At 38.5% G+C, this 13,933-nt stretch overlaps 2 protein-coding genes across 2 annotated transcripts; both read right to left on the reverse strand.

The window, feature by feature from the left end:
* Positions 1-1,163: 1,163 nt before the first annotated feature.
* On the reverse strand, positions 1,164-12,411 carry LOC124407618 (esterase E4-like). Its single transcript, XM_046883915.1, has 8 exons — positions 12,125-12,411; positions 11,129-11,264; positions 9,947-10,292; positions 9,352-9,714; positions 9,045-9,205; positions 8,652-8,974; positions 8,332-8,564; positions 1,164-1,220 (listed from the first exon to the last, which is right to left on the reverse strand). Exons 1-7 carry the CDS (start codon positions 12,391-12,393, stop codon positions 8,396-8,398), a joined length of 1,767 nt encoding a protein of 588 aa, XP_046739871.1. The 5' UTR covers positions 12,394-12,411; the 3' UTR covers positions 1,164-1,220; positions 8,332-8,395.
* LOC124407622 (esterase E4-like) lies at positions 1,511-6,261 on the reverse strand. Its single transcript, XM_046883918.1, has 7 exons — positions 5,969-6,261; positions 5,085-5,220; positions 3,621-3,966; positions 3,105-3,467; positions 2,238-2,398; positions 1,844-2,166; positions 1,511-1,756 (listed from the first exon to the last, which is right to left on the reverse strand). The coding sequence occupies exons 1-7, from the start codon at positions 6,235-6,237 to the stop codon at positions 1,588-1,590; spliced, it is 1,767 nt and encodes a 588-aa protein (XP_046739874.1). The 5' UTR covers positions 6,238-6,261; the 3' UTR covers positions 1,511-1,587.
* Positions 12,412-13,933: the final 1,522 nt, after the last annotated feature.

The raw sequence follows: 13,933 nt of genomic DNA on the forward strand, positions 1-13,933 counted from the left end.
GATATCATTCGTAAAATGTGTTTTAAATGCACGATGTAATTTTACTTTTTTTTATATCGAATGGATTTGAATAAGTATTTTATATTTCATATTTGAAACAGAGAACGTATTCAATAAGCCGTTTGTCAAAAGCCTCTGTCCAAACGGTTCACATATTTTATCCGGAATTCGGTGGCCAATGATTCACAACAATTCTATCCTACTGAAACAGAATTGTGCTGGAATTTCTAGGCCTCCGCTTAACTTTCAATTTGCAGTGAGTGTCTTAAGCGATGGATCAATCCTTGCGCTTGAATCTAGCTGTGATTGCATAAATACTTTACCGAAGTGCGTATAAAGACTAAGCGTGTCTGCTTGTAGCAACTCTGCCCAGAGACCGAGAATACAGAGCGTGTGATTGTAGTAATTCAACAGTGTTTGTGACATCTTTTTAATAGAGGCGGTTGGCTATAATAGATATAGCGAGAAGTATCAAAGCTGCAGATCTCAAGTCAATTATCCAACAGCTGTTCTTGAAAGAGAACATCCGCGTACCATCTTCGTGCACAACAGAACGTAACATGAGCGTGTGTATCCTTACCAAGAGAAATAATGCGGGCACAAATGAAAGTACAAGTAACAAGGTATGTCTCAATTCTTAGGCAAAATATGAATATTCGCACTATGCGTATCATTTCACGTTGCATAATTCATTGTTATTACTCTTCTTGAATTTCTCATTTCGGATGGAATCAAAGGCATTTCCATTCATCCATTTGAATAGAATTTTCAGGAGCGTTTTCTATGAACCCTAAAATATCACGCGTTGTTGTTAATGTCAAATATTTGCACGAAAGAACAGAAGCTATGATCGACAATTTTTGGCGACAACAGTCTAAAGAGAACTCAGTGCAACGCGCTGCTCGATCGAAATTCATAATATTTTACGAAGCTCAAATCTTATTTCAGATCTAGTTCTGAATCCTGGCAAACGCGTATCACTAACACAGCAAGACTTTCTTCACGCACCACATATAATAATAACGAACGTTGTACGAACAACCTGCGAGTGATGAATGAATAAAAAAATCAACTACGAATACGCATTATGTGATACTATCACGATTATCATGATATTATTACAATAATTAGGTATGAAAAGTAAATTCTGTACATGACATTCTAAGATCGGCATCAAATATTTATTGCTATATCTCTTTCAGGTTCTCCGACGGGTAAGTAACAACAATAGTTTATTGTGTATCAAAGGGCGTAAAGCGGGCTTTTTTAAACCGAGTGTGGCGATTACAGTACGAGCCGAAGACGAGAATGTCGCTTATTAGAAAGAAAAAGAGTGGTTAGATATTTGCCAATCAGATTTATTAGCAAAATAAAACGTATTTTATCTCAATTATTGATAATTTTCTTGAAAATATTGAAAAATATTTTAGCGGGCGTATTCAATATTTTTGCTTGTTGGTATGAAAACGGTCACTTCAGTTCCGCTTAATGGATGAAAAAAAAACGCGAAAAACGTGCATGCATTACAAGAAATATTTTGAGGCAGAGAATGTAGATTTTGATTAGGAACCGCAGTTCGAACTACATCTACTTTTTAGCAGCATAGAAATTTTCCCAAAACTGCATTCGTTCTCTATGGAAAATGCTTTGAACCTCAAGTCTGGTATCGGGTCCATTTCCGATCTGAAGATATTTTTCATCTGATGAGAATGGTTCCCAAATTGTATTGTCATTGAGAGCTGCAGTAGTCGGAATCCTGAAGATATTTACCATCGTTGAATATAGTTATTAAACAAAGAGTGGTGATACCTTTAACTTCATGCAATCGTGGCTTGATATTTACCCATTGATAACAAACGATGTCCATAGGTCTACCATCTTGTCAACCATTTCCAGGTCAGTCTTACTATACTCAGAGCCCGGTGGTCCAAAACTTTCGAGTGGTCCAGGAAGGAGGTAAAGCAGCTCGTCACCGTGTGCCGCGCCCCAATCCTCTGCGTTACCATCACTGAACTTATAGCTATAGCTTAAAGTGCCCCGATAATCAAAAGAGCAAAAGTATACGGGACTCTTGTAAGCCGGGTTGTTTGCATATTTCTGGACCTCGTTGTAAATAGAGTAGATAAATTTGCCATCGGTGATAATGCGAGTCAGATTGAGCATTAGCTGAAAGCAACATTAATCACACCATAATTAATGGAACTTGAACTTCTATCGTCAAGTGTTACAATTCTCACCAATTTTCTGTCAGCAGTTAGATCGTTCAAGTAACGAGACTTCAGAGCAGCTGTTTGGGCATCCACGTCAGCTGACCATGCGTCATATCTCAAGAAGCTGATTAAGTGAGAGTCAACGTTGTCCAAAAATTGCTGGAACAAGTCTGGCCTATTATAGTATACTGAAATATATAGAACAAGGACAACTTTGAGAAAAAATCGACAAGACAAAATACTACTGTCGCTACTACTAAAGTTTCTCGCAATATCCATCTGTGTGAGATATAGATATTAAGTTGGTCCTCATTTATGGCTCGGAAGAATTTTTAGAATTCACCCCCCCCCCCCTCTCGCCGGATCAGCTTGAATTCAATAAGAAAAACAATTCCCTAATTTTTTCAGGTTTTCATCTGACCTCCAACCCCCGTCTGCCTTATGAGGGTGGATTGCAATACACGTGTTCAGGCCACATTCTCTGCACACCTTCTCAATCTGACTATTAGTCACTTTTAATCTCTTTTACTCAGATTTAGTGGGTGTACCATTCGTCTGGATTGCCTGGTATGATGATGTGAATTTTTTTCTCAGATAGCAGCGCCAATGCCCACGAAAATCTCGCGGCCGCAGATTTTCTTCAAAATTATTACTTTCGCAATACAATATTTACCGTCGATGTGACCAAACACGGGTATTGTAAATAGGGGAAATCACCCTTTTGCAGGCAAGGGTTGGTGTTGAGATAAATATCTGAAAAAATTTGATTGTTTTATAATTATTTGGAGGCAATTTCAGTGGTAAATGATAAAAAATCGACCGAGCCTTGACGAAGGACTGCCTTGATAGACTAGCACAATGTTCGTAGCTTCATGTTGTTCAGCCGATACTTGCCTCCAGTCATAACAATTCCTTCTTCCCCAGTTACGAGGGCCACCCACGGCAAATCATGCTTCTTCCCGCTGGTAATGATATTCAACGGAGTATCCGTAATCAATGCACCTTCTATATCAGGTTCGACAACAGGACCCCAAGCAAGATATCCGGCCAATTTCATTTCCTTCAACACCACCTCTGTATCGTACAAGTATGATCCATTGAAAGTCCTCAGGCAATTAACAAGGGCGGTTGACGTGTCGGTTGGGCAACCAAGGTATTCGCCCAACTTGGTGGCTCGCCTGGCGGCCACTGAATACGGTTCAGAAATCAATGGCGATGTTCCCGGTGCACTGTGTGTCATGTATTGGTGGAAGAGTCCTGTAAAGAGTGTGTGCTCCTCATTCGTCAAGGCAAAATGCTATGTGTTTAATACCTATTTAGTACAAAACAAATTCAATGTCGTCCTGGATTTCTCTTACAATTAAAATATACCATAAATATATTTTGATCCAACTAAAAAACTCTGCTAACCTTTGGTTAAAGGAGATACAGTTAACAGGTGAACGCTAACGGAGCCTGAACTTCCACCCATGATAGTCACTCGATTTGGATCACCACCGAAATACTTGATGTTTTTTTGGGTCCACCTCAAAGCTTCAACTATATCTTTTAGTAAATTATTTCCAGGTGATACTTCGTCGCCGGTACTCAAAAATCCTAATATTCCGAAACGATAGTTCGGAACTACGAGGACCAAGTCCTTGTTCAGAAGAAATTGTGGACCCCATCGCTTAGGACTGCTGACACCAAATCTGAATTGTCCACCGTATATGTACACCATCACTGGAAGTAACGTAGCATTTTCGCTACTAGGAAGCTATGCGATAAAGATAATAACTATATGATGTCTTGCTTTTTTATTTGATAATTTATCAAGCTAACCGTAGACCGTGAATCTGAATAATTGCCACGCATGCCTTTTATTTTATTGTACATATTATAAATGAACAAATAATGGCAAACCTATGCATCATAAAGAGAGAACATGCCGTGATCACTTGTTTATTGCACTTTGTTTACTGATTTCATCTGTACGTATAATCTACATCACAATCTTAGAGATTGACATCATAAGCATGCATTTCTAAAGCCACGTATAGATTTGAGTATATTACACAACCGAACGTATTTCCACTCCATGCTTTCTTCATGGAGCAAACGCTCAAGTCTGCACGTAGCTTAAGGCTCTGGGAAAAAATGATCATTCCGATTTTTGGAAATGTTGCACACCAGACTGGCTCATTGTAGGAAAAAAAGTTGATATCAGAAGTTTGAAGTCAGAATTCAAATGATCAAGGATCTGTTTATTTCTCGAGATTAACCCTTACGATGTAACCACAGAGATTTTTTATCCATTAAGAAATATGTAAAAATATGTCATATTTTGTATCCAGCTGTGTGAAAATTAGTATATTACGTTGCAAGTGCGGAAAATGGGTGATTGCTCTTGGATGTGTAAGCGCTATAATCACACGAATCAGATATCGCTTCTGATATGCATGACATGGCCCATCCGCACCTGTAAAACACGCGATAATTTTCAAACACCTGTGAACGGAAGTGTGACTTTAACAGCAATGAAGGTGCAACTGACATGAAAAAAGTCTACCAACTGCAGCAGGGTAGGGTAGAAATCAAAACAAAGTAGAATAATAAAAGTAATTCTTCATTGCCTGAATGAGTTTGGCAGTATTCGAATCCTATGTAAAATTAACAAAGCTGAACTTGTTTGCTGTTCGATCGGACAATAGCGTAAACTGATGTTCCAATACTGAAATCAAGTTAATTTCAAAATGTCCGTACTTTCAATTAAAAATTTTGCAATCTGACGGTACGGCTGGTACGCTACTCAACACGTACAGTTTGAAAAGACGATGGGCAAATTATCACTCTTCGAGATATCAAATTAGTAAAGTCAACACGATTGTGTAATACCTTCGGTGTATAGACATTGAGATAAAGGCAGTCCTCGTCCCCCATCATCTCGTACTCGCGCTGAATACATGCGTTAGGAATACGGCCAGCATCCAGAGTCCCGTCCCAAGGACCCGCTGGCACAGCTTGTCTAAACCTGAATTGGAATGTCGGAAAGGATTAATGTTGGCGTATTTTTGTAAAGATTAAACTCCCAATGATAGGTGATTCCTAGGTTTACTCGAGGCTGGACGGTTCCACCAATTATACGTCGTAGATTCTGAACATATTCTATCGGATATATTCAATTATGTATGCAGATAAACTCAGAGAAAATCCGTTGAGAGCTATTTCTGTTGGTTTAGCGGACCAACAAAAATTCGCTCTGAAAGCAATTGATATGTGTAAACCTAAGTACCTAAATATGAGCAGAACAATGGTTTAGCAGGTGAAGATCCTTGATTTTTTATCTGATAACACATTTTGTCAATAAAAGAAAAAATTTTTATCAACAAAAATTTCTGTTATCGTAAGTTAACGAACAGAAATCAAGAACTACCATATACGTCCTCCGATTCGTGTTTTTTTTTTTTATTTTTGTTTTTGTATTCAAAATATATTGTTCATGGTACAAGCTCGAGAGCGTAAAAAATCCTCATCGTATTGAAAATTCGTATTGATGCAAATTAATTGCATATATCTGTATCCGTAGAATGCGTCATGAACCAAAACTTGTCCAATCAATTGCATCATTATCATGAGTACCAATATGATTTTTCTACGTACACCCGGTACACCGTATATTATCGCGAGCAAAAAGTATAAGAAAAATTTCCATTGTATAGACACTAAATTCCGGATGTATAGCTATAGATAACTTATCACTACGAATTACTTCTACGAACCTAAGATCTCCGACCGGTGGCTCGGCAAATGGGATTCCCATGAAGGCCGAGAAATTTCTGCCACGGTGTGTGACCATATTAATTCCTCTGAGTTTTCCTTGTGGTATCGTCGTTTCGGGACGCATCGAATCTTCGCCAGCATGAATCGCCCCATTTTCTGTTGGATTAATACCGCAGTTCGTCAAACAAGTGCTGAGTAAAAGAGCCTCGAACAGATACGCGGTGGCATTATAACTGCAGAAGAGCGCGGCAATCGTACTCACAGCCATGATTACGGTTTGTTACTAACTGACGGTCGCCACAGAGCCGAGCCTGAGTTATTTTACCTCGCGAGAAGAACATGTCTTGTCATGATTAAACACAATATCGGTACGTAACGAGGCCGTGAACAAAATCCCAATCTAAATTCAAGATATGCGCACATCAGGACTTTAATCCACCTTTTCAATTGAACGAATGAAAATGGATAATACCCGTCTTATCTCTAACTCTAGAGTGGTGTGAATTCGCACAAGCAAAAATTTCAACTCGTTACTTTTTTGTTTATTTGCCTTGGAATCGCCGAGTGATCTACTTTAGAAGTTCGACAATTCACACCAGTGTATTGAGGGTTTGTTTGAGGGTTTAAACGCATGGCGAATGTGGATCTCTTAATTTATAATGTAGGCTATCATACCTCGGTATATGCAGATAACTACTATTCAGCATAATTAAATTGTACAATACTGGAAGTTCGCAGCTTCAAAAGTACAGCGATATTGACAGTCACTGAGTTACTGAAAGCGTGGAACCAATCATGAGGATTGCATAGTATTATATATGCCAGTGGTCACTATAGATAAGAAAGCTAATTGGAATTTCAATTTTGGGAATCATACTAGCAATTACCGGTGATTAATAGTTGTTACAAGTATTTGTTTCCAGATAGTAGCCATTCGCTAATTTACGGTGACCATATACAGGGCATTCCACGTTTAATCGACCCTGACCTAAGCCTTGACTCTCTCAGAACTGGTTAAATATTTATAAAATCCCTCGTAAGCCGACAAAAAATGGGTCATTTTTCATTGGAAGATGATTATACGTAAGCAGCAAACAAAACTTTATCCGAACGAGTCGCAATCTACCGTACCTCGTAAATTGTAGATTATACGAGAAAAAGTTGGGAAAAATAAAGTGTGTTCAATTTCAAGTGAGATCTAAATTCGTAATACACAAAACAGTGTAGCAGCGCCCAAAAGTTGATGACAACCCAAAAATAGCTTAGCTTTTCGGATTTTGCGAAAATCATACTTTTTATACACAGTGGCGTTCTACGTAGTGTCAGGTATATATATATCGCTCACAATTGGATTAGTTCTTACATTGTATATAATTGTTAACCAGTTTGAATCTTATTGTGTAGTCGTGTTCCCGCTGAAAGTTTTGATTAGATATGGAAAATTTATCAGAACGATGAAGAGTATTCGAGCAGAATAATTTCTTCATTAATTTGTACTGATCTCCAAAATAATCGGCCGATCATGTAAACGTATGAGAGGCGACTGTTATATACTCTGACACAATAGGGTTATTGCGCTGGGTGACTCAGAGCGATTCAAGTGACCTCAATTGTTTACAGAATCATATGAACATTGGATTGCACAGTACTGCTGGTCTAGAGTCTGTCTGACAATGAATTTAAACGGCAAAAATCTTGTACTAAACACAGTACCCAGACCATTAAGAACGATCACTTGCATGGCTAGGTCTCAACATGTTTCGCATATTTCTTCATTGTTTTACAAATCGTGATTTTTAAAATAAATAAGATGTCAAGAAATCCAAACGGGAGATTGTTCGATATGTTCGCTGAAGTGCATAAGAAGATCAGTTACTTGTAGTATTAAAAATTATAGAAGGTGATTGGTTTTTAGCAACCAAAAAAACTCGAAGAACGGTGTTTTCGACACAATCTGACGATGCAAACTATTGCTTGCATATTTTTACTAGAAGAAATTTTAAATATTAATATTGGAACGTCTGAGCGAGATCTTTACATGAAGAACTTCGAGTTACTGGGATTCGGCATATTTTTGTAAAACTGAATACGCCGATGACTGTGGCAATGATTGTACTGATCTGATGAACTGAATGCTTGATTCGCTTGTTGGATTCACACAACAAGCTTCTGTTTTACTTCATACTATCTGTAAGTTTGTTAGTTATACGTATGACCCGTGGGTGATGGATTAATATAAAATTAACTACGAATACGCATTATGTGATAGATGCTATTGCGATTATCAGGTATTAAACTCAAATTTTCTACACAGGATTCTAAGATAGGCATCAAATATTCATTGGTACAGCTCTTTCGGTTTCACAACAAAATATTTTTAAGCAGAGAATGCGGATTCTGATTAGGAACCGCAGTTCAAAATAAATCTACTTTTCAGCAGCATAGAACTTTTCCCAAAACTGCATTCTTTCTTCGTGAAAACCACTTTTAACCTTAATTCCAGCATCCCGTTCATTCCCGATCTGAAGATATTTTTCATCTGACGAGAATGGTTCCCAAATTGCACTGTCAATAAGTGCTGTAGTAGTCGGTATCCTGAAAATGTGTTGTATCGTCGTATATAGTCGATAAACAAGCAGTTCTTACGTGGTTTCTTTTAGCTACTCATGTTCTGATATTCACCCATTGATAGCAAACGATGTCCATAGCTCTACCATCGAGTCAACCATTTTTAGGTCCATCTTACTACGTTCCAAGCCCGGTGGCCCAAACATTTCGTTCGGTCCAGGAAGAAGGTAAAGCAGCTCATCACCGTGTGCCGCGCCCCAATCCTCCGTGTTACCGTCACTAAATTTGTAGCTATAACTTAAAGTGCCCTGGTAGTCAAAAGTGCACAAGTATACGGAATTCTTGTAAGCAGAATTGTTTACATATTGCTTAACGTCTTTGTAAGTAGGGTAGATGAACTGGTAATCGGTAATGATGTCAGTCAAATTGTGTAGTAGCTGAAAGCAAATCAAACACGCCATAATTCTTGGAACTTGAACTTCTATCATCAGGTGTTACAGTTCTCACCAATTTTCTATCGGCAGTTAGGTCGTTCAGGTAACGAGACTTCAGAGCAGTAGTTTGGGCATCGACATCAGCTGACCATACGTCATATCTCAAGAAGCTAATTAATTGAGAGTCAACGTCGTCTAAAAATTGTTGGAACAAGTCTGGTCTATTGTAGTATACTGAAATGAAGAACAAGAACAAATTTAGAAAAAACCGACTACCGATAAAGTTTTCTCAAGTATGCAGAGTCTGGCATGTAAACTGAGATCTGTGTGCGATATAACACCCATAAAAAGTTGCTTCATGTTGTTTCACCCATACTTGCCTGCAGTTGTAACAATTCCTTCTTCCTTAGTGACGAGAGCCACCCATGGCAAGTCATGCTTTTCGCCATTGGCAATGATATTATCTGGAGTATCCGTAATCAATGCACCTTCTACGTCAGGTTCGACAACAGGATACCAAACAGTAGATCTAGCCATGTGCATTTCTTTCATCACCAAATCTGTTTCATACAAGTATGACCCATTGAAAGTCCTCAGGCAATTAACAAGGGCAGTCGACGTGTTGGTTGGACAACCAAGGTATTCACCCAACTTAGTGGCTCGCCTGGCGGCCACCGAATACGGTTCAGGAACAGGAGGCGAGAGTCCTGGTGCACTGTGTGTCATGTATTGATGGAAGAGCCCTGAAAAAAGTGTGCGGTTATTCGTCTCATTAAAATGCTAACTATTTAATATCTATTTAGTGGAAACGAAGTACATGCCATTATTGATCTCTCTACAATTAAAAGCATTAACTTTGCTTTTTAACATCAACTTTTCTGTAGTAACAATAATTCGACTACATTTACCACCGAGAAATAATCATTAAATAAATACCATATGTGTATTTTCATTCAACTAACTAACTCTGCTCACCTTTTGTTAAAGGAGATACAGTTAAAATGCGAACGCTAGCAGCGCCTGAACTTCCACCGAAGATAGTTACTCGATTGGGATCACCACCGAAATACTTAATGTTTTTTTGGATCCATCTCAGAGCTTCGACTATATCTTTTAGTAAATTATTTCCAGGTGATACTTCGTCACCGGTACTCAAATATCCCAGTATTCCAAAACGATAGTTCGGCACTACGAGAACTATGTCCTTATTAAGAAGAAATTCTGGACTCCATCGGTCAGGAGTGCTCGTTCCAAACCTAAATTGTCCACCATAGATGTAGATCATCACTGGCAGTAGCGTAGCATTTTTGCTACTGGGAAGCTATGCGAAAGAAATGTTGAAAAAATTATATTTTGCTTTTTTATTTGAGAATTCGTTAAGCCGACCGTGGACGTTCATTTTTCATGTTATAAATTAACAAATGATAGCAAACCATATAGGCAGACCAACAATGAACTATAAACTACGCATTATGAAGAGAGCACACTTGTGTTTGCACTTTGCACAATGATTTCTTCGATTCGTATATCGCAACATTGTAGTTTGACAGCACAAACAATAAACATGCATTTCTAAAGCCACGTACAGAATCGAGTATATTGCGCACAAAAACACTCAAGTCTGTATGCAGCCTAAGGATCTACGAGTAGCCATACAAGAGCAACTACAATCGGTGGACGAATACTTCATCATTTCGATTTTTGGCATAGTGTTACACAACAGTCGGATTCACTTTCAGCAAAAAAATTATATTAGAAGTTTGAACTCCTTAGAAAATTTTCCAATGAGGCCTAAATTTTCAATTTTTCTAGCGTTGCCCGAACCAAAATATTTTAAGGACGACAGACAACCATATGTGTGATTGAACAACTGAAGATCAACCCTACGACGCAACCACAGAAATTTCTTATCCAATAGCAAGTAAATACTACAAATATGTCGTATTTTGTAACCAACTGTGTGTAAATTAGTATATTACGTTGCAAGTGCGGAAAATAGGCGATTTCTGATGAATCAGATATCACATCCCAGATATCGCCTTGGATATTATAGTTATAGTTATAGTTATAGTTATAGTTATAGTTATAGTTATAGTTATATATATAACTATAACTTCCTTCAAGTATCAAAGCATAGTCAACACGATTGCATTATACCTGCGGCGTATAAACATTAAGATAAAGGCAGTCCTCATCCCCCATGAGCTCCACCTCGTTCTGAATACATGCGTTAGGCATGTGGTCAGCATCCAGTGTTCCGCTCCAAGGACCTGCCGGGACAGCTTGTTTAAACCTGGATTAGAACAATGGAAAAAATTAATGATTTCGTATTTTTGTGAAAACTAAACTCCCGATGACAGGTGATTTTCAGGTCAACTTGAGGCTGGACAGTTCCGCTAATTGTCCGTCGTGGATTCTGAACATATTACTCTCGGCCCTCGTGTGTATTGAACTATGTATTTCAGTGCCACGAGTTGTGAACAATGCAGATCAACTCAAAGAACATCCGTTGAGAGTTATTGCTGATGGTTCAGCGGCCGAAGGCAATTAAGATGTGTAAACCCAAGTACGTAAATGTGGGCAGAACAATATGGTTTCAGCAGGTATAATGTATCCTTGGTTGCTTACCTGGTAAAACAAGATTTTCTCACTAAGAGAAAAAAATCTTATCAATAGAAACCTATTATCGTGAGGTGATAAATCGACATTAAGAACTGCCATACGTGTCCTGTGAGAAATTTTTTTTTTTTTTTGTACAAAACCCATGTTTTGAGATCTAAAAAGTAAAAAATCCTCACCGTATTATAAGCTCGGGTTGATCTATATTAACTGCTTGTATCTATATCTTTGGAATACATGAACCAAAACCAAATTGTCATCATGAGTTTCAGTATCGGTGAACTATGCATACCGTACATTACTACTGTAAGCAGTACGAGACTTCGTAACCGAAGGACTTGAGTTCAAATTCCCAACTTGTCGATGAGGACCTGAGCCGCAGCTCCAGAAATCGTAACACAGGTCACATGGTTCAGGCTCCAAATCGGCGAGTTGAGGGTTGAATTCAGTCCGGTTACACCCGGGCAACGTTTTCTGCACCAGCTAATACGGCGACAGATGACTTAAGTAACTCTGAATTACTCCTATACAAACCTAAGATCTCCAACCGGTGGCTCGGCAAACGGGACTCCAATGAAGGCCGAGAATTTTCTGCCAAGGTGTGTGACCATATTTATACCTCTAAGTCTTCCTTGCGGTGTCGTCGTTTCCGGACGCATCGAATCCTCGCCAGCGGGAATGCCCCCATTTATCGTTGGAATAATACCAAAGAGTGTAAGACAAGTGATTATTAGAAGAATCACCACCAGACACGCCGTTGCTTTGTGACAGCACGAGATCGAGGCAATCTTACCTACAAACATGATTGCTGTTTGTTACTGAGTGATGCTCCGCAATGATCGTCGTCTGACTTATTTTATCTTACGAGACGAAAAGATGTCTTGTCATAATTGAATACAATATAGTTTAGTAACGACGCCTTGAATTTTATCCGCAACCTAATCTCAATATATGCGAACGAGAATCAAATCCACCTTGTCAATTGGTCCAATAAAAATAGGTGTGCATACTATACATACAAATCTTATAACGCATGTTTTGTTATTAAGCAGTTTGATGAGGTTGGATTTACATGTGAGATAACAGAATAACAGGATAGTCGAGCATAGCCGGCTCGAAGGCTATTTTTTATGCGTGATAAGTAATAAAAAGCCGCCCCCATATAGGTGCACGCATAGAACATTCAAACATCTAAATCACATAGTTATTTACTCACGTTATATTATGATCACACGTACAAATCATTGCTGAGAACAAACCGATTTTACAATAACACAAACAGATTATATAATTCTGGCCTAGTCATAAGAACATGTGAACCTTCTCGCCTCAAGGCAGCAAAGTCCTAAATTACTTGGTCAAGATCTAGTTCATGAGCAATATCATTTTCAATCGATATACTTGCCAGTCATCTCATCGTTTTTAACTCATTGCCGACCGCAAGTACTTTTTTCAGGTTCATTATTTCAGTAGGGATAAATTTTATTTATAATTAAAATTGACAACCTGGTTAAAAGCAATTTTTCAACTTCTGCTCTTCAATTAATCATGGATTTATTTGTATACAGTAAAACCATGAAGAATAAACCTTCTGACAGGTAGGCATTGTTCAATTAATTATTATTATCATAAATAAACATTACTTTGTGGTAAATAAATGCAAATAATGTACTTGTCGAAGGTCCCAAACGGAAGTAAGTTATTGAGTAGACATTGAGGTTTTTTATAGCGGAAGCAGGCGTTACCGGCTAAGCTTTCAACAACCCGGGATATTTTCACTTCAGAAACTCGTTTTTTTCTGGACTATACGCTGACCTTCGTGAATTATTCACAGATGAATATGGTGGAAATACACTGATTAATTAACGTGAAACAATCTGAACAACGCGATCTGAATTCTGGACTGGTAAGCGTGGTTTAGCTTCGGCTGTTCAGAAGCGACCGAAGCGATTACGCCGCGCAGAGCTTGAAAGCGAGCTTCGGCGGCCGATCGCAAACGCCGTGCGAACTGCGCCCAACGTGGTCAGATGATTCGAGAATTGCCGTAGATCACGGCGTCAGGCGTGAATTTCACCTTTCGGACAACTTTCGGCTTAATATAATATGCATAAAATAAATAGGAAGTAAGAGAACAATTTTAATCCTTGTTCTTTCTTAGTGTATGCATATGGGGTTGAAACTGATAAGGTGATTTCATCGGTAACACGTCTGTACTCCATTATCAGGAAGTGAGCACTTCCTTATAACTATTTCCGCCCTGTAACTATATTAGGGTGATTGAAAGAAATTTTTTTTTTCTCGCGCAAACAGGCTTTAAAGTTTCGTTTGGGCATGAAAATAAGC

This window comes from Diprion similis, chromosome 6 (assembly GCF_021155765.1).
Source record: "Diprion similis isolate iyDipSimi1 chromosome 6, iyDipSimi1.1, whole genome shotgun sequence".
In the NCBI taxonomy this organism is placed as follows: Eukaryota; Metazoa; Arthropoda; class Insecta; order Hymenoptera; family Diprionidae; genus Diprion; species Diprion similis.

Excerpts from the sequence above, each read along its gene's own strand:
- LOC124407622 (XM_046883918.1), bottom strand. The coding sequence starts at position 6,237 with ATGGCTGTGAGTACGATTGCCGCGCTCTTCTGCAGTTATAATGCCACC. Across the intron at positions 3,468-3,620 it reads TGTATCTCCTTTAACCAAAG|GACTCTTCCACCAATACATG; the intron begins GTTAGCAGAGTT and ends CACTCTTTACAG. Across the intron at positions 2,399-3,104 it reads AGGAATTGTTATGACTGGAG|TATACTATAATAGGCCAGAC; the intron begins GCAAGTATCGGC and ends TATATATTTCAG.
- LOC124407618 (XM_046883915.1), bottom strand. The coding sequence starts at position 12,393 with ATGTTTGTAGGTAAGATTGCCTCGATCTCGTGCTGTCACAAAGCAACG. Across the intron at positions 11,265-12,124 it reads CCACCGGTTGGAGATCTTAG|GTTTAAACAAGCTGTCCCGG; the intron begins GTTTGTATAGGA and ends GTTCTAATCCAG. Across the intron at positions 9,715-9,946 it reads TGTATCTCCTTTAACAAAAG|GGCTCTTCCATCAATACATG; the intron begins GTGAGCAGAGTT and ends CACTTTTTTCAG.